Source organism: Mustelus asterias, chromosome 8 (assembly GCF_964213995.1).
Source record: "Mustelus asterias chromosome 8, sMusAst1.hap1.1, whole genome shotgun sequence".
NCBI classification, from domain to species: domain Eukaryota; kingdom Metazoa; phylum Chordata; class Chondrichthyes; order Carcharhiniformes; family Triakidae; genus Mustelus; species Mustelus asterias.
The window spans coordinates 6775613-6800175 of record NC_135808.1 but is presented as its reverse complement, the minus strand read 5'-3'; the positions used below and the strand labels follow the sequence as shown (position 1 = coordinate 6800175).

Here is a 24563-nt window from a genome sequence, read left to right as displayed (position 1 = left end):
GCTGGTGGTGAGAAAGGCCCTCCCCATCAGATCCTTCATGCACACCTGAAGTCTCACCCCATCTGCACACTTCCCTTGATGTGAGAGCGATGGGAAAGAGACCACCGCCTTGTGGGATGTGTCTTTGCAAAGAAGGTCTGGAGAGCGATGAGGCTTTTTATAGAATATCATAGAACCCCGACAGTGCAGAAGGGGGCCATTCGGCCCATTGAGTCTGCACCGACCACAATCCCACCCAGGCCCTATTCCCTTAACCCCACATATTTACCCTGCTAATCCCCTGACACTAAGGTGCAATTTAGCATGGCCAACCAAGCTAACCCGCACATCTTTGAAGTGTGGGAGGAAACCGAAATACCTGGAGGAAACCCACGCAGACACGGGGAGAATGTGCAAACTCCACACAAACAGTGACCCGAGGCCGGAATTGAACCCAGGTCCCTGGTGCTGTGAGGCAGCAGTGCTAACCACCACGCCACAATGCCGCCCATGGTGATCCTGGGATCTTGGATTCATGTCACACTATCTGTAACCCCCATGACTTGCCTGGGCCTGCAAAATCTCACTAAGTGTCCTGGCTGGAGACAATACACATCTCTTTAACCTGTGCTTAACCCTCTCTCCACTCACATTGTCTGTACCTTTAAGACTTGATTACCTGTAAAGACTCGCACTCCAACCATTATCTTGTAAATTGAGTTTGTGTCTTTATATGCCCTGTTTGTGAACACTGCTCTTCACTCACCTGATGAAGGAGCTTGAGGCTCCGAAAGCTAGTGCTGCCAAATAAACCTGTTGGACTTTAACCTGGTGCTGTGAGACTTCTTACTGTGCCTACCCCAGTCCAACGCCGGCATCTCCACATCGAGGTTCATCCCAAGCAGCTCATGACGCAGGACTCTGCACTCTATGGGCTGTTCCCAGGGTCGAACACCGAGACAAATATCTGATGTTGCTGGAAAATCATCAACTCAGTGAAAGACATCCTTTGACCTACCCGAAATCTGTTGGTCTTCCAGTGCAAGGATTGCCCTGACGAAGTGTTGCAGACTGGCACAGTCCAAGATCCAGGACTAGTGCTGAGTGACGCACTAAAACAGCCACCGCAAAGGCACAATGGGGAAGGTCAATGTCGAAGACTTTTCACCCACAGTGAACAGTAGGGAGTGGAATTGTGTTGAGCCCCCTCAGACTGTATGACTCACAATGAATGGACACAGTAAATATTACGTGTATCACATGTATCGAAGCACCTTAGAATGCAATGTTAAATACCTTTGTACCACTTGTAATGAGCATTTTGAAGTGTCTGGAGTGTTTCTTTGGCTATATCGAAGTACCTCAGAGTGTAACTTGATATATGCAGAAAACCTGAAGATTATTGCACTCTGCCAGATGGTTACTTTGAAGTGTTTGTAAAATATCTGAAAGAATATTACAAAGTACATTTTTGCAACCAAAAAAAAAAAGAGGACTGGGGGAAATTGTCACTTCCATGCATCAGGAAGCTTCTGTAATGTTACTCGGATGGAGAAGGAAAGTTCTGGAAGAAAACCTGCTCGAAATCTCCTTCCAGAAACTTTTATTTGTACAGTCTTTTCAGGCAGCAGAACAGCCCAAGGTGCTTCTCAAGATTAACAAAATTTGTCACTGAGCCAGATGAGGCAATGTCAGGGGTTGGGGAGGATATAAAGGCAAGATATAAGTAACGTCTTAAAAGGAGGAAAGCAAGGTAATGATGGGAGGGGAGGGGAGCAGGGAAGAGGTGTCAGGAGGGAACTACGGAACTTGGAGCCTGAGTGCACAACCTTCAATGGTGAAGCGATTAAAACAAGGACAATAGGCCAGAAAGAGAGAAGTGCAGATACCCTGGAGGGGTTTAAGTTTAATTATTAGTGTCACAAGTAATCTTGCATTAACACTGCAATGACGTTACTGTGAAGATCCCCTGGTCGCCACACTCTGGCACCAGTTTGGACACACCGAGGGAGAATTCAGCACGGCCAATGCACCTAACCAGCACATCTTTTGGACTGTGGGAGGAAACCGGAGCACCCAGAGGAAACCCACACAGACACGGGGAGAACGTGCAGACTCCACACAGACAGTGACCCGAGCCAGGAATCGAACCCGGGTCCTTGGCGCTGAGAGGCAGCAGTGCTAACCACTGTGCCAGTGTGGAGCTGGTGGTTGCCGAGATGAGGAAGGAGGTCGAGGCTATGGTAGGATCTGAAAACAACTTCAAAAGATTGAGACATTGCTCGCTGGAGAGTCAACGAAGGTCAGTGAGCACAGGGGTGATCAACTGGGGAAGGGGATTCGGTCTGAATTCAGAGACAGGCAGTAGGGTTGTGGGTGAGCACAGGTTTAGGGAGCATTGAATGTGGTTCCAGGAAGATTGTCTGAACTGCAAACTGACCAGGGAGGGAGAGGCAACAATAAGTAAATGCACATTCACCAGGAGAGACAGAGGAACATTTACAGCCAAGAACCTTTATTAATGAGGACTTCAGCCGTTTAATGATTGTACATAGCGATATAACAATAAAGGTTCCCAACTTTGGAATACAGTACTGATAAATCAGAATAAAAAGATCCAGAGTCTATGATGGGAGCAGTGGTGTTTGTGCAGGGTGCATTGTCTGGATATCACAATACCAACAAAAGACAGAAAATGCTGGAAAATCTCAGCAATTCTGACAGCATCTGAGGGTGATGTGGAGATGCCGGCGCTGGACTGGGATGGGCACAGTAAGAAGTCCCACAACACCAGGTTAAAGTCCAACAGGTTTATTTGGTAGCACGAGTTTTCGGAGTGCTGCTGACTCACCTGATGAAGGAGCAGCGCTCCGAAAGCTCGCGATACCAAATAAACCTGTTGGACTTTAACCTGGTGTTGGGAGACTACTTACAGCATCGGAGGAGAGAGAATAGAGCCAACATTTTGAGTTAGAGTTCTGACGAAGGGTTATCCTGACCCGAAGCGTTGGCTCGATTCTCTCTCCACAGATGCTGCCAGACCTGCTGAGATCTTCCAGCATTTTCTGTTTCAGATTCGAGCATCCACAGTGTTTTGCCTTTATTACAATACCAGTCCTGCTTACAAATGATTCAGTCAGTCAGTAAAGGTGCTATTTAGATTGAATCACTGAGTTACGGTATCTCTCAGAGGTGACAGAGCAGTGACTAGCTGCAGATCACTGCAAGGCAGCAAGATTTAAAATCTCCCTCAGTTATTAAAACATCTGTTTTAAAAAAGTAGTGTTCCCATGCTGTGCCTTGCAAATTGACACAAAATCATTTATATATATATATTTTTAAAAACACACATTGGGGCTTGCACCAATTAAAATGTTCATCTTTGCATCAATTCACTTCATTCAGAAGTACTTCCTGCAAAGCAAACTCTATTTTTAAAAAAATCACCACTGGTGATTCACTTGTAACAAACCTGCCAGTCTGTGTCTTTGGGTTTAGCACAGTGCACTGTCCCAGCCTCACATTTATACTCTGTTAGTTTGTTCCTGTTCCCCTTGGCAACAGAATCAATCTGGAGCGGTCTTTGGACAAAGTCAGATCAGACTCCATGTCACCCGAATCCTTTAACTGGAGACACACATTTCTCAGCCGAGCAAGCAGAGGGCTACATAAAATGCGATTTAAAATACATCAGAAAAATAAATGAATAAATGTACATTTTGATCAGAGCTCTGGAGCAGGCACTTGAACCCTGAAGTTCAAATTGGGCAGTCACCTCAGCTTGCTCAGTGAGGTAACTAAAGAAAACACCACCCTTGTCTCCCCTCACCTCCGAGGCACATGTCGAGGACAATTCGGGTAAAAGGTCACAAAGTTGCTGCCTTGTCCAGAGGTCTGTCCCACAGAGGCCCTTCCAGCATAGCTCAGTGCTATCATTCAGCCACAACCGGAGGGAGGCAGAGTGCCAATATGTCGTTTCATTTGCCCCCATCTCACCCCACACACAAGGGGACATATTCCTACTTGTGGATCACTAGACTCTCTAAAGAGTCTCAAAGTGCAATGCAGTTTGATTCAGGCAACTAGAAGCAGAGACTCCACTGGGGGGCGGGGGGGGACGTCACAGAGAGGGACACACACACACACAGACAGACAATTCAAACTGATTGTGGAGGGCTCCAAGTCACAGAAACTCTTCTAAATAGTTTTCTTTTAAAAATGGGTTTAAACACAGTACTAAAACTGCAAACAGTCAGGATAGCGACCCTGATGCTAACACCTTTATTAACTAGCCCAGTGCCATCAGCTTGAGGGGTTTGGAGAAGTTTACAGAAACCGGGAATGGTGTTTTTCAGGACGGAGTTTCGGGGGTGGGGGTTTGTTCCTGGTGGTGAGGGTAGGACCTCGACATGGTGAAACCTCAACATGGTTCAGTGACAGTGAGCAGTGAAGACAGTTTACACCTGTCTGAACAGGGAGAGAGTGACGGCTACAAACTATTAACAAAGTGCTTTATAACAAAGTGCTCTCAACAGCAGGGAGTGAAATAACACCCACCCCCTCCAACTCTTCAAGTGACGCCCCCCCCATATCCTACGTAAACAACCACCTCAAAAAGTGCGATAAGGAAAAGCAAATTCATTGGAAGGGATATAATTTAGGACGATATATATATAAAAAATACATTTTCTCAGATGAAGATATCCGATGCTGTCAGTGAGTCGAGCTTACCACCACCTACGACACTGTGTGGGGTTTAAAATATATCAATGGATGTTGTGTTCTTTAAAAAAGGAGAAACAGTCCGGCGCCCCCCCCTCCCCGCCCCACCCCTCCCCCCTCCCTGCCCCACCCCTCCCCCCCCTCCCTGCCCCACCCCTCCCCCCCTCCCCTGCCCCACCCCTCCCCCCCCTCCCTGCCCCACCCCTCCCCCCCCTCCCTGCCCCACCCTCCCCCCCTCCCTGCCCCACCCCTCCCCCCTCCCTGCCCCACCCCCTCCCCCCTCCCTGCCCCACCCCTCCCCCCCCTCCCTGCCCCACCCCTCCCCCCCCCTCCCTGCCCCACCCCTCCTCAGTCCTAGGCTATGAAAATTAAAACGAAGGGCTTAAACTCCAGTGAAGATTATTTTAAATATAGAACTGGGTTCACAGAATCCCTACAGTGCAGAAGGAGACCACTCGGCCATTGGGTCTGCACCAACTCTTCAAGAGCATCCTCCCCAGTATTCCTATAACCCCATATATTTTACCCCACTAATCCCCCCATGATATGCATCCGGGACACTAAGGGGCAATTTAGCACGGCCAATGCTCCTAACCTGCACATCTTTGGAGTGTGGGAGGAAACGGGAGCACCCGGAGGAAACCCCACGCAGACACGGGGAGAATGTGCAAACTCCACACAAACAGTGACCCAAGCCGGGAATCGAACCAGTGTCCCTGGAGTTGTGAGGCAGCAGTGCTAATCACTGTGCCATCGGTTGGTGGGGGATGAGACAGCAGAGGAACACAGGCCCTAGTTTGTGTTAACACCTGACCGATTTTCTTAAAATACAATAGATTACTGTCTCAATCGACGAGCTAATTTGTAAAATTGTTTTTTCAATAAAAGCCAGCTAGCCGGGCATTAACTACAGTGAGGGTTTGACTCGGGTGAATGCTTTCTTTAAGTGGAATCAGACAGTGACAATTCGGGATGTAATAATCTCACCATCAGCCAAACTGAATCGGACCATTTCCCAGAGGAGCAGGGGCAGTGTCCCTCCCAACCTGGAACCCACTGCAGTTAAACTGATAACGGGACAAATCCCACCCACCCCAACACACAAATCTGATCCCATGTGAAAAGTGCAACACAGTGGAGTCAATCATTACATAATGCAGCATGGTGCAGGGGCAGGGAAGAGTGTTGTGAATATACAGGGCTCCACATCACACGCTCCCAATCTCCAAATTCCTCTGCTAGCCCTGACACTCTCAACTCAGCTCAATTCAGTGTCATCCTCCGAGTGGTAGGGGCAAATCCGCACTGAAGCACCTCTCAGATCTCCCACCTCGAGCTAGGAGGAGGAGAGAGGGTGAGAGGGACAAAGGAGGAGAAGAGGAAGGGGGTGAAGGAGAAGGAGGGGTCGGAAGGAGGGTTAGGAGAGTAGATAAAGGGAGGAGAGGGGGAGAGGGACGGAGGAAGAGGAAGGGAGGGGACAGAGGAGGAGGAGGAGGAGAGCGTGATGGAGGAGGATGGAGAGGAAGGGGACAGAGGAGGAGGAGGAGGGGGGAGGGGGACGGAGGAAGAGGAGAGGAGGGGACGGAGGAGGAGAGGGCGAGGGGGACAGAAGAGGGGGATGGAAGAGGACGGAGAGGAAGGAATGGAGGAGGAGGAGAGCGTGCTGGAGGAGGATGGAGGGGAAGGGGACAGAGGAGGAGGGGAGGGGGACGGAGGAAGGAGGGGAGGCAACGGAGGGAGGAAAAAGGTAGACAGGGAGGAGGAGAGGGACTAAGTGAGGAGGGATAGAGGGAGGGGAGGGGAGGGGAGGGAATGGAGAGGAAGGGGACAGAGGAGGAGGACGGAGGAAGAGGAGAGGAGGGGACGGAGGAGGAGAGGGCGAGGGGGACAGAAGAGGGGGATGGAAGAGGACGGAGAGGAAGGAATGGAGGAGGAGGAGAGCGTGCTGGAGGAGGATGGAGGGGAAGGGGACAGAGGAGGAGGGGAGGGGGACGGAGGAAGGAGGGGAGGCAACGGAGGGAGGAAAAAGGTAGACAGGGAGGAGGAGAGGGACTAAGTGGAGAGGGATAGAGGGAGGGGAGGGGAGGGGAAGGGAGGGGAGGGGAGGGGAGGGGAGGGGAGGGGAGGGGAGGGGAGGGGAGGGGAGGGGAGGGAATGGAGAGTGCGAAGTAGAGTGGGGGAGAAGTGAGAAGACAAGAAAAGGTGGATAGAAGGATAGTGAGAGGGGAGAAAGTGAGGTTTGACGCTGCTGCTGCTCTCAGGATCCCAGGTTGTGAGGATTGTCCAACCCAGTGATCTTGCTCAATCTGCAGAAACCTACGAGAATGAGGAGTCTGACTGCTTTTAAAAGATTAAATTTCTCCAGAGGAAAGTTCAGGAAGTGAATCTCAAAAATAAACAGAAGATTTCATATTTTTAAAATGTGAATATCATCTCAACAATTATTTAAAAAGAGAGAATATAATATTTCAACAGATGTCATTTTCAGAAATCGGTCATTTCTTCAGTAGGCACAAGGAGTAAATAGTGCAATAATTAAAATTCACTGCCGATCGAGACTGGGGACAGGGAGCAAGTCAGCACTGGACCAACCAGCATTAAATAAAACTAAACTACTGATCTGAGCAGCTGATGGGCCCTGGAGGGAATCGCTGACCTGTTCCCAGGCCCCATTAATTAGGTGCCTCGGTGGCCCAGCAGAATCCCTTTTATCGGAATAGAGAAGAGAACGAGGAAAAAATGATGGTCAGATCAGGAAAATCCCGAAACAGAAGGCACAATCCCATTTATGATGGTGAGAGTGGGGGATATATCCAGTGCGGTGTCCTCCAGAGACAATCTGTTCCCCAATCCAGAGAGCTGGCCATTATTCAGCGGCCAGTGGGAAAGGGGGTGCTGGCTTCGTAGAAAAGGGATTCTACTGGTAGTTTGTTGTTGTCTTTCGGACCCCCCACCCCCCTCCCCATCCATCATCTCAAAGTCTGCTTTCCTTTCCTGACAATTGCCCTGCAACGACCCTTACAACATGGGGTGTGGCGAGGGGGCGGCGGGCGGGGATTATTTCTTCTCCTTGGATTTGACAGCCTTGTTTTTCTTGTTGAGAATTTTCATCAGGGAGGCTGGCATGTAATAGGGCTTGTCCAGGGAGCCATCGTTCCTCTCCAGGTCCTCCACTGTGGGGAAGAGATAGAGACAAATAACAGGTCTGAAAGATGAATTTACATTTGTATAACGCCTTGCCTGACCACAGCACATCCCAAATAATGTCCCAGGGAATTACATTCCGGAGTGCAGTCGGGAGGAATTGCGGAAAAGATTCACGAGGATGGTTCCAGGGATGGAGGAACTTCAGTTCATAAAATAATCAGAAGCTCTGCAGAAAAGAAAAGGCCATTCGGCCCATCGAATCTGCACCGACTCTCTGACGGAGTAACTTACCCAGGCCCTCTCCCCCATCCTAGCCCTGTAACCCTACATATTTCCCCTGGCTAATCCATATAACTTACACATCTTGGGACAATTTAGCATGCCCAATCCACCTAACCTGCACATCTTTAGACTGTGGGAGGAAACCAGAGCACCCGGAAGAAATCCATGCAGACACAGGGAGAACATGCAAATTTGATTTGACTTTTTATTGTCACATGTATTGGGATACAGTAAAAAGTATTGTTTCTTGCACGCTGTACACACAAAGCATACTGTTCATAGAGTGCATAGGGGAGGAGAGAAGAGGGTGTGGAATATAATGAATAGAACAGCATTAGAGAGTTTAAAAGTACTGTTTTAAAAGCCTAGTATGAGAGTAAAAGATAGAATTAGAGGCTATGCTGGAGCCCACAAGATGTTGCCATAGTGACCCAAGGCTGGAATTGAACCAGGGTCCCTGGCGCTGAGAGGCAGCAGTGCCAACCACTGTGCCACCACTATGTGGGATAGATTGCAGAGGCTGGGGCTGCTTTCCCTGGAGGGGGGAAAGTTGAGAGGAGATTGGATAGAGATGTTCAAAATCACGAGGGGTCTGGATAGAACAGAGCGGGGGAATTAATTCCCAGTCATGAAAGGTTCATGAGCGAGAGGGCACAGATTTGAAATTATTGGCAAAAGCAGCTGAGGAGAGAGAGAAAATAAACTTCTTCACACCGCCAGTGACGAAGATCTGGTCTGTGCTGCCTGAGAAAGTGTGATGGACACAGGGTCAATTCAAAAAGGGAATTAGACTGTTATCTGAAAAAGGAACTCTTTGCCGCAGAAGTCTGTGGAGGTCATCGAGTGTCCTTAAGACAGAGATAAATAGGTTCTTGATTAATAAGGGGATCGGGGTTATGGAGAAAAGGCAGGAAAATGGGGGATGAGAAAAATATCAGCCATGATTGAATGGCGGAGCAGACTCGATGGGCCGAGTGGCCTAATTCTGCTCCTATCTTAGGTCTTATGGAAGATCACACCTGGGTTATGAAGAGAAGGCAGGAAAATGGCGAGTAGCTCATTCAGCGAGATGGTGCAGACACGATGGGCCGAATGGCCTCCTTCTGCGCTGCAATGATCTCCGATTCGGAGTTGGAATGTAGCAAACACGGTAGCCAATTTGTGCACAGCAAGCTCCCACAAACAGTGATGGGATAGTGCCCAGAATGTCAACACTGCAGCTTTTCGCTCAGTTTCAGATAGTTTCTGTCCTTCCTGATCTCTCTCTCTCTCTGCGCTGTAATGTTCTATGTTCTCTCCCTCCCTTGAAAAGCTGAAGAAACCCACACTCAGTCCAGGATCCAAGGCTACCTTGATCGACAAGACATCCCAATTCCCCCCTCCCCAGTTATTCCCACCACTCCTTTCCCCTACTGCCCCCAAACAAGGAGCCTGAAACCCATCTCCTGGCCGCTGCAACAGAGTGAAGTGTGGAGATATAATCCCACCCAGAGCAGCACCAAACCTTTAGAGACAGGAGAAAGGGAGCAGAAACTCCAGATTACTTACGGAAGCAGAGGAACAGGGTGTCGACACACATGTTGTAAACACTGAAGAAACCGTGTGCGATCATGTAGGATCCAACCACCAGAGTCTGCGAGAGACGGGGACACAAAAGAAACTTGTGTTAAACCTCTCTGCCCATCTCCGTGCTGCTGACTGACAGCCCACAGGAAGAATTTCCCTCCCTCGCTCCCCCACGAGTTTTTGAGCACAGAACAGACTATCGAACCCCAAGAGGCATCACCACACCCCAATGCAAGCCGGAGGAACAGCACCTCATTGTCCGACACAGCACTTTACAGCCTTCTGCACTGAAACACGGAGTTCAACAACTTAAGAACTTTCTCCTCTTTCGCGACACTCTTTTCATTGAATTTTTATTCTGTTCCAACTCCCGTCTCTCCTCCCCACAGGGCCACCCATCATTTGTTCTTGGGTTTTGCTGTCATGGAGAGCTGACCCTTGTTCTGCTATCTTACCTTTATGCCACCATTGGAACCTTCTTTAGTCCTTAACACTCCCTTTGTCTTGCGTCCATGACATCTTTGTCGTTCTCTCTGGAGCTCCACCTATCCTTCACCTGTTATTTTACTCCACCTGCTCCACCCTCTCTCAGACACCATAAAATCCATCACATTTCTCCCTCAGTCATAGACACAAAAGGTTAATTCGGTTTCTCTTTCGCCACAGATGCTGCCAGACCTGCTGGGTTTTTCCCAGAGTTTTGTTTTTAACTACAGCAGAGTCTCATCCTGGCTCGAGTAAGGGGCGGGGGGGGGGGGGGGGGGGAGAGAGAAGAGACCCTCTCCCCTGCCCTATCCCTGCAACCCTACATATTTACCATGGCCAATCCATCTGACCTACACAGCTTGGGACACTAAGAGGCAATTTAGCATGGCCAATCCTCCTAACCTGCACACCTTTGGACTGTGAGGTGGGGGGGGGAAACCCACACAGACACGGGCAAGAACATGCAAACTCCACACAGTCACCCAAGGCTGGAATCAAAGTGGGGTCCCTGGCGCTGTAACCACTGTGCCAATGTGCTGCCCCATTTTATGTCTGGGGAGTGAGAGGTTAACTGGGACGATTTGGACTTTTCCCATTTGTCTGATTCAGCACCCAGCGGAAGGAGCAATTAGATCAATCTGATCCACACTTCCAAAGTGTTCACAATTGAATAAGCACAATGTTCCCAGGTTCGTTGTTGATGCCAGCTTGTCCATATCGGCCCCCTTCCCAATGCCAATCCCCCGTCACAATTCCTTTTGCTTTGTTGTCCTCCAACTCCACCCAGGACTTCCCGTCTCGGTTCAAAAAGCTTTCAGTCACGGTTCCATTCGAGAAGATGGTTTTGACTATTGTCTCTTACCAATATAGGGAGCCAGTAGTAATTCAGGACTGGAGCCTGGAACGTCGGGTCAGGAATTTTTATCCGTCCAGTGAAGAAGAAAAATGACAGAACACCTGGAAAGGTAAAAAAAAGGAAACATTTGAGCTGCAAAGTGAAGAAGCAACACTGTGCGGACAATATCGCGGGGGGGGGTGGGGGGGGCACTGCAGAGCGGGCAATACCGCGGGGGGGGGCACTGCAGAGCGGGCAATACCGCGGGGGGGCACTGCAGAGCGGGCAATACCGCGGGGGGGGGCACTGCAGAGCGGGCAATACCGCGGGGGGGGGCACTGCAGAGCGGGCAATACCGCGGGGGGGGGCACTGCAGAGCGGGCAATACCGCGGGGGGGGCACTGCAGAGCGGGCAATACCGCGGGGGGGGGCACTGCAGAGCGGGCAATACCGCGGGGGGGCACTGAGAGCGGGCAATACCGCGGGGGGGGCACTGCAGAGCGGGCAATACCGCGGGGGGGGCACTGAGAGCAGGCAATACTGTGTTGTGCAAAGTTTTAAGAGATTATCCTGTGTACAAAGGAAGGATTAGTCAGAAACAATCATTAGAATTATCCAGGGACAATCATTCCCAATCTGAGAGAGTTCCACCTAATCCTTCAACATTCCTTCCCCGCTAGAGATTTCCCACAAGTGTTGGCACACCTTCCATTAGAATTTCCACCTCTCATTGCCCCATAACCATCAACAAATCCCTCCCAATCTCTGACAAATCCGGCCTATTCCCTCTTTAACACAAGGGAACATGGGAGCAGGAGACAACCATTCAGCCGCTCTGTAAGCTCCAGATCTCTCAAATCCCTGCCACCTGCCTCTTAACTTGCAGCAAGTCCTGTTGCCTCCGTCACCTTCCATTGATCTGCACCGGCTCCCAGTCAAGGAAAATCTTCAATTTAAAAATTTGCTTCCTTGTTTTCAAATCCCTCCATGACCTCACCCATCTATCTCTGCAATCTGCTACAACCCACGCAACACTCCCAGATCATTTGCATTTCTCTAATTCTGGTACTCCCAGTTATAATTACTGCAGCACTGGCCACTGTGCCTTCAGTTGCCTCGGCTCCAAGCTCTACAATTCCCTCCCTACACATCTCTGCATCTCATCCCTGCTTTAAGACATTCTTTCAAACCTATCCAACCTGTATTTGGCTCACTGTGTAATTTCTTTCTAGAACATTCCTGGCAAACACCTTGATTGAAGTTTATTTATTAGTGTCACACGTAGGCTTACATTAACACTGCAATGAAGTTACTGTGAAAATCCCCTGGTCGCCAGACTCCGGCACCTGTTCAGGTACACTGAGGGAGAATTTAGCACGGCCAATGCACCTGACTGGCATGTCTTTTGGACCGTGGGAGGAAACCGGAGCACCTGGAGGAAACCCATGAAGACATGGGGAGAAGGTGCAGACACCGCATAGACCCAGATTGTGGCCCAAGTTGAGAATTGAACCCGGGTCCCTGGCAGTGAGACAGCAGTGCCAACCACTGTGCCACCGTGCCGCCCAATGTTAAAGGCTGTACAGATAAAGTTGTTGTCGCGCCTTCCTGATTTGCTCGTGTCTGATTGTTAATTGAATGGAGATTTACGACTCATCACTTTAAAATCAAGTGCTCAGTGGCCATTGGGCCACATCTCCATTGTCTCACCTTGGGAGAGCTAAAGATCATTAAACTCCGACAATAAAAGTGTGCAGCGGAGCCCAAAGGTGGACTGATGTTTAACTCTGTCATCTTTCTGGCAACTCCTACAACCAAATTGGTGCCAAACCAAGGGTTTAGTTTTCCTTTGGACTCTGGAGACATTGGTAGAGAGGGAGCCTGATGTTTAGGCAGATCAGGGTGCCCGTGAACCTTTCCCAGGCTCGGACAGAGGGTGCTAAAAGTGTTAATCCAGTTCCATTGTCCAGAGTTTCATTCTTCCCCAATGTTATCCCTGACAATGATCAAAGGATTTTTGCAAGCCTGCCCGACTTGCTATGTCAGCTGTTCTGTCTTTGTAGCCTCCTCATGTCCCCACTGTATCAGTCATAGATGTTTATAGCACAGAAAAGGCCCTCTGGCCCATCCTGACTGCACCAGTCAAAACCAAACTACCCAACTATTCTAATCCCATTTTCCATCATTGGTCCCTAGCCTTGTATGCCTTGGCATCAAAAGTGCACATATAAATGCTTCTTAAATGTTGTGAGGGTCTCTGCCTCCGCCACCCTTTCAGGCAGTGAGTTCCAGACTCCCAGCATTCTCTGGGTGAAAATGTTTCTCCTCACTACCCCTCTAAACCTCCCGCCCTTGACCATAAATCTATGCACCCTGGCCATTGATCCATCCACCGAGGGGGCAAGTTTCTTCCTGTCTACTCTATCCATGCGCCTCATAATTCTGTACATCTTGATCATGCCCCCCTCAGGCACCTCTGCCCCAAGGAAAACAACCCCAGTCTACCCAATCTCTCTTCATAACTAAAACTCTCCAGCCCAGGCAACCTCCTGGTAAATCTTCTCTGCGCTCTTTCCAGTGCTATCAAATCCCTTCCTTAATGAGGATTGTAGAACTGCGCACAATATTCCAGCTGTCGGCCGAACCAACATTTTAGATAGTTCCCGCTCTTAAACTCTATGCCACAGCTAATAAAGACAAGAATATCAAATGCAACCTTAACCACTTTATTCACCTGCCCTGCTACCTGAAGGGACTGGTGTACATATACACCAAGGTCTCTCTGATCCTCGATGCTCTCCAGGTCCTGCCGTTCACCATGCATCATTGTACACAACATTGCTCCATATTTCTCAACACACTTGTCGAGCATTAAAAAAAACAATCAAACTCCAATTTAAAGTGATTGGTTGAGCTGGCCTTTATTGCTACTGATGTATGAAAGAGTTCCGCATTTCTACCACCCTGCGGGTGAAGAAGTCTTTCCGAATTTCTCTCCCAAAGGCTCTGGGTATATTCCCTTTACCCCTAAACTCACTTAACCGGCAGGAACAATTTATCTGCTCCCTATCAACTCCACTCCGCATCCTACAAGACACTTCCTCTTGTCTTGCAGCCTTCAATGCCATGGGGAGTTCTGGGATGAGAGGTCACAGTCTTAGGATAAGGGGCAGCAAATTTAAAACAGAGTTGAGGAGAAACTACTTCTCCCAAAGGGTTGTGAATCTGTGGAATTCGTTACCCCAAAGAGCGGTGGATGCTGGGACAGTGAGTAAATTTGAGGAGTTAGACAGATTATTAATTGGTAATGGGTTGAAGGGTTATGGTGAGAAGGCAGGAAAACTGGAAAGAGAAGCATATCAGCCATGATCGAATAGCGGAGCAGAATTGATGGGCCGAATGGTCTAATTCTGCTCCTATAGCTTATTAACAACACTAACTTCAAACAGGTCTCGAATACGACGACAGGCATATTAGGTCTCAAGAGCAGTATTTTGATGTTGGGCTCTCTCGTCAGTCGACTTACCCACTCCACCAACAACCAGGAGCTTCCCAAAAAACAGCAGCAGGTCCGTAACTTTATCCAGGACCACCACCCTGAAGGAGTCAAACACAGAGTTTATCCTGCTGCTGGTAGTCCATTCGCACCACACATCAGGGTGTCATCACTCCAAATACCCCATAACAAGACATGAGTGCACCCTCTTCCCCTAGGCCAGGGTGCAGGCACCCACCCCCACCTCCTAGTGTCTAGGTAACCACCCCCCCCACCCCACACCGCCTTCCAGGGTGCAGTCAAGCCATGTCATGGTGTTGGTATTCCAGGACCTCCCCACCCTCAACCCCCTCCGGTAACTTCATCTATTCAATCCAAACATCTTCATTTAACCAACAGAAGCCCCAGAAATCCAGCTTTCCCCTCTTCCTTCTCAATCAGATTAACGGCGGGCCAGGTCCACAAAACATTTCTCGGTGAACATTGGCAAAGGGATCGAACCGTTGGAATGGGGCAACAGCGGGAGTCATGGTGTTCCCAGAGGAAGATGGAAGTCAGAGGGAGTGCAGCTGTATTAAGTTTCAAGGGAGTAAGACCAGGCTGGATGACCTCTACTTTAACGCCAAGTGTATTGTAGGTAAAATAGAGGAGTTGAGGGCGATGATTGACACGTCGAAGTGTGATATATTGGCCAGAAAGACATGGTTGAAAGGAGGACATGATTGGCAACTCAACATTCCGGGATATAGAATCTTCAGGCGAGACAGGGGAGGAAGTAAAAGAGGAGGAGGCATTGCATTATTAGTTACGGAATCAGTTACTACAGGAAGGAGAGATGATATCTTGGAAGGGGCATCAAATGAAGCTTTGCGGGGAGAGCTTAGGAATAAAAAAGGGGCAGCCACATTGTTAAGTGTTTATTATAGACCACCAGGTGGTCGAGGGATATTGAGGAGCAAAAGAGTCCTCTCTGGCCACAGGGGAGGTGCCAGACGACTGGAGAATAACTAATGTGGTTCCACTATTTAAGAGAAGGGTTGTAGAGATAAACAAGAAAACTACAGACCAGTGAGTCTCACGTCAGTGGTAGGGAAACTGCTGGAGAAACTTCTGAAGGAGAGCATCTATTTCCACTTGGAGGGGCAAAGCTTGATCAGGGATAGTTAGCATGGCTTCATCAGAGGGAGGTCATGCCTAACAAATTTGAATTATTTGAGGAGGTGACCAGGTGTGTAGACGAGAGTAGTGCGGCTGATGTAGTTTATATGGATTTCAGCAAAGCCTTCGACAAGATCCCACATGGGAGACTTGTAAAGAAGGTAAATGCACATGGGATACAGGGTAATTTGATAAAAGTAGATTCAAAATTGGCTCAGTTGTAGAGGCAGAGGGTGATGACAGAAGGCTCCTTTAGTGACTGGAAGCCAGTGTTCAGTGGTGTACCACAGGGATCTGTGTTGAGTCCCCGATTATTTGTCATTTATATCAATGACATTAATGATTATGTGGGGGGTAGGATTAGTAAATTTGCAGATGACACAAAGATTGGCTGTGTGGTCAACAGTGAGGTGGAGTGTCTTGGGCTGCAAGAAAATATAGATGGAATGGTCAAATGGGCAGGTAAGTGCCAGATGGAATTTAACCCTGCAAAGTGTGAGGTGATACACTATGGAAGGAGTAATTTGACAAGGACATTAGGAAGTTGTGTGTCCACAAATCTCTGAATGTGGAAGGGCATGTTAGTAGCATGGTGAAAAAGGCATACGGGGCACTTGCCTTTATCAATCGAGGCATAGATTACAAAAACAGGGAAGTCATGTTAGAGCTGTATAGAACTTTGGTGAGGCCACAGCTAGAGTACTGTGTGCAGTTCTGATCACTACATTATAGGAAGGATGTGATTGTGCTGGAGGCGGTGCAGAGGAGATTCACCAGGGGATGCTGCCCGAGATGGAACATTTAAGTTATGAAGAGAGGTTGGATAGGCTTGGGTTGTTTTTCGTTGGAGCAAAGACAGAGGGGTGATCTCATCGAGGTGCACAAGATTATGAGGGACATGGACAGAGTGGATAAGGAGCACTGTTCCTTAGTTGAAAGGTCAGTCACTAGGGGACATAGGTTCAAGGTGAGGGCATGCGAGGAAAAACCTTTTTACCCAGAGGGTGGTGATGGTCTGGAATGCGCTGCCTGGGAGGGTGATGGAGGCAGTTGTCTCATATCCTTTAAAAAGTATCTGGATGAGCACTTGGCACATCATAACATTCAGGGCTATGGGTCAAGCGCTGGCAGATGGGATTAGGTGGGAGTTCCGGTATTTTTAATGTGTCAGTGTCAACCTGATGGGCTGAAGGGCTTCTTCTGTGCTGTAGAATTCTGTGATTATAAGCCTAGGAAAAGATGGGGGAGTGGATGGAAGGGTGGGGGCAGGGGGGAAAAAAAAAGACTGGGAGCAGGAAGATACCAGTCCCTTTCACCCCCAACATTGTAGGGGATCATGAGGAGGCAGGATGACAGTCCAGCCCAGTACCCCACCTCTGGCTGCAGTGGAGTTCAGGAGGTAACTTTATGACAGTGCGTCAAATGTTATCACTCTTCACTTACCTAACCACATTCCTCATCAAGAGCTTGAAGGCGTTCTTGGCCGAGGTACAGAAGTTTTTACCGTAAACAGAAATCTATAATTAGACAGAAAGGGAGGTGTGAATCACTCTGCAAGCGTTCAGTCGGCGAGGTTATTCACTTTTGCTGGCAGCAGTCACTCAGCTCCTCACTCACCATAATGTAGGCATTGCGGTTTAGAAACTTGATGAATTTCTCCAGGCACCAGAAGCAGCATTTGAGACAACACATGAGGAATTTGGTGAGAGGATTATGATAATCTACGAGAGTCAGGGAAAGAGAAACAGAAAGACAGTGAAGGCGATGAGATCCACTCTAACCAGTCACAAACCAGATTGTAAAGTGACTCTCTAAGCTACCGATCCCAGTAATTACACAGCAGACCCTGCCACGTTCGGCTGAGGGGCTTGTGCCACAGGCTCGAAAGTGATCTCTCACTTTGTGAGGACCATTGTGAAATGTCTGAAATATTTCCTTTTTTCAATTCATTCATGGGACATGGGCGTCGCTGGCTGGGCCAGCATTTATTGCCCATCCCGAGTTGCCCTTCCCCAAATGGCTTGCTCAGCCATTTCAGGGGGCAGTTGGGAGTCAACGACACTGCTGCAGCTCTGGAGTCACATGTAGGCCAGACCAGGTAAGGATGGCAGATTTCCTTCCCTTAAGGACATTCGTGAACCAGATGGGTTTTTCTAACAATTGACAATGGTTTCATGGTCATCAGTAGATTCTTAATTCCAGATCATTTTTTATTGAATTTAAATTCCACCATCTGCCGAGGTGGGATTCGAACCTGGGTCCCCAGAACATTAGATGAGATTCTGAATTAATAGTCTAGCGATAATACCACTAGGCCATCGCCTCCTATCTCAGAGTGTTACTTGTATGGAAAGAACCTGAATATTATTGCTTTTCCTGTGATGGCCATTTTGGAACGTCCGTAACGTTCTTGCAGATTTCTGAAGAATAAAGTATATATTTGGGAAAAAAAGTAATCTCTCGCTTCTCGGCCTTTTGGCCAAGATCACGTGTAGGATCAAGTCCAAGATCAGGTGTCATGCCTGTTCCTGTCAGCTTGGATCTAATGGGTGGGAATTTATGGCCTCAACTCATCCTGAAACTGTAAAATCCGGCCCGAAGTCAATGGACCTTCCCATTGTCCGCTCCTCACCCGCTCCGATTCCTGTTGCAGGCGGGGCGATAAAGTTCCGGCCAATATGTCCCTTTTGTAGGGACCATGAATTGGATTCAATTTGAATTTGAAGTTGTTTTTGGAACAAGCAAGAAGGTGGATGAAGGGCCTGTTCCCTCTACTCTATACATTAGACTTGCAACTTTCAGGAAGGAATAATTTAAAGTTTTAATTGAGTGACCGCAATTAATCATAATTACATCTACAACAAATGGTGTCTCATGATTAACAGGTTCAGTGAGGCAAAAATAATTTTTGTAAATCTCTAACCAGACCAGTCCCCCCACTACACACACACATGTACACTCTCTCTCTCTCTCTCTCTCTTTTGGTGCAGAATTTTAAACACTCTCTCTTCCCCACATCAGGTCAGACAGGAAGAAAAAGAAAGGTTTTCAATTTGAGGCTCTTACGTTTCAGTTTGTGGTCCAGGTATTCCAGGATAATTCTTATAAGCTGAACGAGGGTTAGGATCAGCGCTCCAAATGCCAGTGAGCCAGTGTGATACCTAGGGGCAAACAAGTAGGTCAACAAACCCACCGACACGCGGACTCGCAGCAAGTGTGCAGGTACCACCTCCCCGTAACGATGTTTTCAACCGCAACCCTCCTGCCTGGCTCGCTCGATCGTCCAGTGAGACACATCAAACCCTTATGTCACACCAAGCCTTGGAGACCCAGAGAGCCCAGGTCCACTCCTGGAATCTACTGAACTCAGTTTCTGGCTGGGATATAAAGTGAGATGAATAAGATATGGAGCATTGGTGCTCTCTGTGTACTGAGTATGGATGTCGGGTAAGGTTAGACCTTCAGCTTCAAATCGCTAGGCCTCAATTCTCTCGAAAACCCGAGGGGTGATCAGATGGTGCCATTCGGCCCCTCCAGACTGGCCCAACTTGCAATAAGGCAATGGCTGACCTGATTACAATCTCAACTCCACTTTCCTTTCTATTATTCCAGAACCCTTGGCCTGTCAGCCTTGAAAATATTCAATGACCCAATCTTCACTGTTTTCCGAGAAAGAGGATTCCAAAGCCCCTCAGAAGAAATTCCCCCTTCAATGGGAGAACTCTTATTCTTAAACTGTATCCCTGACTTCTAGATTCCCCCATGAGGAAACATCAGCATCCAGCCTCAGAATCGGACCCATTTTGATAGATCACCTCTCACTCTAAATGCCAATGAGTACAGGCTCAACCTTGCCTCATGAGGCAAACCCCCTCACCCCAGGAATCAGCCTAGTGAACCTTCTCTGAACTGCTACCAATACAATGTTAATAAAGGTGACCAGAACTGTACACAGCGCTCAAGGTGTAGTCACAGCAATGCCCTGTACAGTTGTAACAAGACCTCTGCTTCTACACTCTATCCCCCCCTGTCCGATAAAGGCCAACATTCCATTCATTTTCCTAATTACTTGCTTCTTCTGCAGCCTGAGTTTTTGTGATTCATGTACAAAGTCATCAGGATTCTTCTGCCCTTCCTCTCCATTTCTGTCTGTGCAGAGCTTGCACATTCTCCTCATGTCTGCATGGGTTTCTTCCGGGTGCACTGATTCCCTCCCACAGTCCAAAGATGTGCAGGTTAGTATTGATTGGCCGTGCTAAATTGCCCCTTAGTGTCCGGCGGGATTAGTAGGGTAAATACAAAGGGTTACAGGGATAGGGCCTGGGTGGAATTGTTGTCGGTGCAGGCTCGATGGGCCAAATGACCTCCTTCTTCACTGTAGGGATTCTATGATTTAAATAATATTCTGCTTTTCTATTCTTCCTGCCAGAGTGGTCAATCTCACCTTTCCCATATTGTAACCCATCTACAAAACCTTCTGGGTAAGGAGCTATTAAAGACAGTCCGTACCCAAATTCTTTCAGATTTGAAAGAAGCTCCATCTCACTGGGGGGAGGGGGGTGCTCACCTGAGGCTGCGTACGAAGGCACTGAACACTGGGAAATGGGGAATATCCTGTGGTTTCTTGAAGGCCCAGTAATAGGAGGCAAAGGCCCCTGCCAGAGTGCACTGACCCAGGGCGATGACAAAGTTCATGCACCAAAGGAAGCCAATGATGTTGTAGATTTGTAGATTGAAGAGGTTCCGCTGTAAGAGGCCCTCATCATTGTATTTGTAGAAGGCACATTTCACCCCTTCGCAGTTGTACTCTGAGCCATTGAATGCCTGCGGAAGAGAAGAAAAAGATTCTTCCATCAAGATCATATCACTAATCCAAAGTAAATTTAAAGCTTATTATTAGTCACAAGTCGGCTTACATTAACACTGCAATGAAGTTACTGTGAAAATCCCCGAGTCACCACACGCCGGCGCCTGTTTGGGTACACTGAGGGAGAATTTAACACAGCCAATGTACCTAACCAGCGCGTCTTTCAGACTGTGGGAAGAAACCGGAGCACCCGGGGGAAACCCACGCAGACACGGGGAGAATGTGCAAACTCCACACAGACAGTGACCCAAGCTGGGAATCGAACCCAGTTCCTTGGCACTGTGAGGTAGCAGTGATAACCACTGTGGCACCATGCCACCCCAAAGTGCTTCATATAAGGACCACTTCTCCTAATCTAATCCTGGGTTTGAGATGTGCAGAGCAGGGCGGGGGGAAACCCACGCAGACACGGGGAGAATGTGCAAACTCCACACAGACAGTGACCCAAGCTGGGAATCGAACCCAGTTCCTTGGCACTGTGAGGTAGCAGTGATAACCACTGTGGCACCATGCCACCCCAAAGTGCTTCATATAAGGACCACTTCTCCTCATCTAATCCTGGGTTTGAGATGTGCAGAGCAGGGCGTCATTGTTTGCAGATGACAAGAAAACTGAAAATGTACTGAACGTAAAAGGGAACAGACGCAATTTGAGGGGTTAAAGGCAGTCTGGTGAAATGGACAGACACATGGCGGTAAACCTCAATCAGGGCAAAAGATATTGGAAATACTCAACAGGGCTGGCAATGTCTGTGGGGAGAAATGGGGTCAATGCACAGATCAACCGTCTTTCATCAGAGGCTTCCTATTTCAGACTTCCAGCTTCTGTAGTATTTTGCTGTTGCATTAGTACACTAGTAACTCGAATACTGAGAAATACGAGTTGATGCAATTTGGGTGACATTATAAACAATGTTAAAATGGGTGCAGGAACAGAGAGACCTAGGGTTTCATTTCATTTTTATATCTTAAAGATTCAAATCGGAGCTCAGAATCTGTTGGTCGAAGCCATTTTTCTCATCCTGAAAAAGTATTAACAATTGCATTGGGATAAGTGACAAGAGCGGACATTCCCGCATTCTGGAAAGGTGAGTTATGTTGCAGAAACAGAGTGAAGGGTTGTTTGAATGGAGATGCAGGTTTGGGTGGATTGAAAAAAGTGTGAATTGGTGTCCCTTTGCAGGAGGTCTTTACAGGAAATGCCCCAGGTGATTAGACGGTTACCACCATCAGAATGAATTCCCAAGACATCAAACACAGGGCAGTACGGTGGCACAGTGGTCAGCACTGCTGCCTAACAACGCCAGGGACCTGGGTTCGATTCCTGGTTTGGGTCACTGTTTGTGCAGAGTCTGCTTGTTCTCTGTGTCTGCGTGGGTTTCATCCAGATGCTCCGGTTTCCCCTCAATCCAAAAGATGCGCTGGTTAGGTGCATTGGCCATGCTAAATTCTCCCTCCGTGTACCCGAACAGGCACCCGAGTGCGGTAACTCGGGGATTTTCACAGTAACTTCATTGCAGTGTTGTAAGCTTACTTATGACAATAAATAAATAAACTTAAAAATAAGTGCTGGTGCAAGAAACTTGCTGGCTGGGGTGCGGTCTATGTCCATGAGTTGCAGCATTGATTGGCCAGAATGAAGCCTGGACAGAAAGCATTTAATAAGAGGTGGTAAAATGGCAAATCAGGTTTGTATTCCCTGCAATTGTGAAGGATCAGGCAAGATTTGATCAAAGTTTTCAAGATAATAATGAGAATTGATGGGGTTGATCGAGAGAGAGAGAGATGTGTCGTGCTGGAGTCTGGGACTAAGATCAGAGACTAAAAATCCAACATCAAAGAATGAAATTAAGAAATAGTTCTACTCGCAGAGGATGGTAGAATTGTGTTCCCCAAATGACCCCTTTTTCTATCTCTTCCAGCCCCACCATCCTCTGGTGACTTTATTCCTCCAATTCTGGCTCACTAGCATTCCCAACTTTAATTGTTCCGCCATTAGTGAGTGGGCCATCCAGGAAGTTTGTCATGCCAGAATTAATTAAGGGTCCCCACCAGTCACCCACCCTGGAGAGGACTAGGATACAAAAGCAGGGATGTACTGCCGAGGCTTTATAAGGCTCTGCTCAGGCCACATTTGGAATATTGCGAGCAATTTTGGGCCCTAAGGAAGGATGTGCTGGCCTTGGAGAGGGTCCAGAGGAGGTTGATGAGAATGATCCTGGGAATGAAACACTTGACGTATGAGGAGCATCTGAGGACTCTGGGTGTTTTTCCTCGATGGACTTTAGAAGGAACATAGAACATAACAGCGCAGTACAGGCCCTTCGGCCCTCGATGTTACGCCGACCAGTGAAACCAATCTAAAGCCCATCTAACCTACACTATTCCAATATCAGCCATGTGTTTATCCAATGACCATTTAAATGCCCTTAATGTTGGCGAGTCCACTACTGCTGCAGGCAGGGCATTCCATACCCTCACTACTCTCTGAGTAAAGAACCTACCTCTGACATCTGTCCTATATCTCTCACCCCTCAATTTAAAGCTATGTCCCCTCGTGCTAGCTATCACCATCCGAGGAAAAAGGCTCTCACTATCCACCCTATCTAATCCTCTTGTATGCCTCTATTAAGTCACCTCTTAACCTTCTTCTCTCTAATGAAAACAACCTCAAGTCCCTCAGCCTTTCCTCACAAGACCTTCCCACCATACCAGGCAACATCCGAGTAAATCTCCTCTGCACCCTTTCCAATGCTTCCACATCCTTCCTATAATGCAGCGACCAGAACTGTATGCGATACTCCAAGTACGGCCGCACCAGAGTTTTGTACAGCTGCAACATGACCTCCTGGCTCCGAAACTCAATCCATCTACCTAAAGCTAACACTCCGTACGCCTTCTTAACAACCCTATCAACCAAGCATGAGGGGAGGATCTCATTGAAACCTACAGAATACTGAAAGGCCTGGATAGACTGAACATGGAGAAGGCGTTTCCGTTAGTAGAGACTAAGGTCTGAGGGTACAGCCTCAGAGTAAAAGGGCAATCCTTTAGAACCGAGAGAAAGAGAGGAATTTCTTCAGCCAGAGGGTGATGAATCTGTGGAATTCACTACCACAGAAGGCTATGGAGGCCAGATAACTGAGTGTATTGAAGATAGAGATAGATTCTTGATTGGTAAGGGGATCAAAGATTATGGGGAAACGGCAGGAGAATGGGGTTGAGGAACACGTATGATCAAATGGCAAAGCAAACTCGATGGGCTGAATGGCCTAGCTCTGCTCCCATAGCTTATGGTCTCCCCCTCCATTAATAACACCGTGCCTCCATACTCGCCTCCAAAGTTGTGGGCGGGTTGCAGCATTAAATTTCACCCTGCGTGGCCGGTGCGTGCACTTACCATGGGGTTACAGGTTTCATTTCCAGGGATGGCATCACAACTGGGTGATGACTTGCCCAAATTCACCACCCGATACAGAGGCTGTCCTGACGTGGCGAGATATCTAAATGGCAGTGAAAGTCAAAGAAACAGGAACAGACCAGAAAGAGTTGGAAATATTATTCAAATAAAAAACACAGGAAGCTCAAGTCAGCCCAAGAACTGACCGTCCAAGGAGAGACAACCGTCAGGTCAATACTTCCGCCGTCTCGGCTTGCCCAGCGAGCACCGACACGCTGCCGATCGGCTACACCAGTCTCCCAGTGTACACTGACGACACCCAGCTCCACCTCAGCACCGCCTCCCTGGCTGCCCTCCCTCATCCTGCCCTCCCTCATTTCAGGTCAGTTCAGGCACTGCTGCCCATGTCGCAGTGCGTACCATTCCCCTATCAAACCTGTGCTCACTGATCTACACTGGCTCCTGGTTAAGCGACACTTTGATTTTGAAGTTCCTATCCTCGTTTTCAAATCACTCCATGTCCTTGCCCCTCCCTACCTTCTGTAATCTCTTTCGGCCCCACAACTCTCCGAGATATCGGCACTCTTCTAATTCTGGCCTCCTTAACATTCTCGATTTCAATTGCT

At 48.3% G+C, this 24563-nt stretch overlaps 1 protein-coding gene across 1 annotated transcript in view; it reads right to left on the bottom strand.

Annotated features, from left to right (window-relative positions):
- Positions 1-6870: 6870 nt before the first annotated feature.
- The window catches only part of slc44a4 (solute carrier family 44 member 4), a 90337-nt gene continuing 72644 nt past the window's right edge, over positions 6871-24563 (bottom strand). Inside the window, exons 14-22 of the mRNA XM_078217303.1 lie at positions 23938-24040; positions 20239-20495; positions 18738-18832; positions 17289-17392; positions 17115-17188; positions 14544-14614; positions 11045-11139; positions 9679-9763; positions 6871-7874 (exon numbers count right to left, since the gene is read on the bottom strand). Coding sequence (XP_078073429.1) covers positions 7759-7874; positions 9679-9763; positions 11045-11139; positions 14544-14614; positions 17115-17188; positions 17289-17392; positions 18738-18832; positions 20239-20495; positions 23938-24040 — 1000 coding nt within the window. The 3' untranslated portion in view covers positions 6871-7758. The remainder of the gene's footprint in view (positions 7875-9678; positions 9764-11044; positions 11140-14543; positions 14615-17114; positions 17189-17288; positions 17393-18737; positions 18833-20238; positions 20496-23937; positions 24041-24563) is intronic.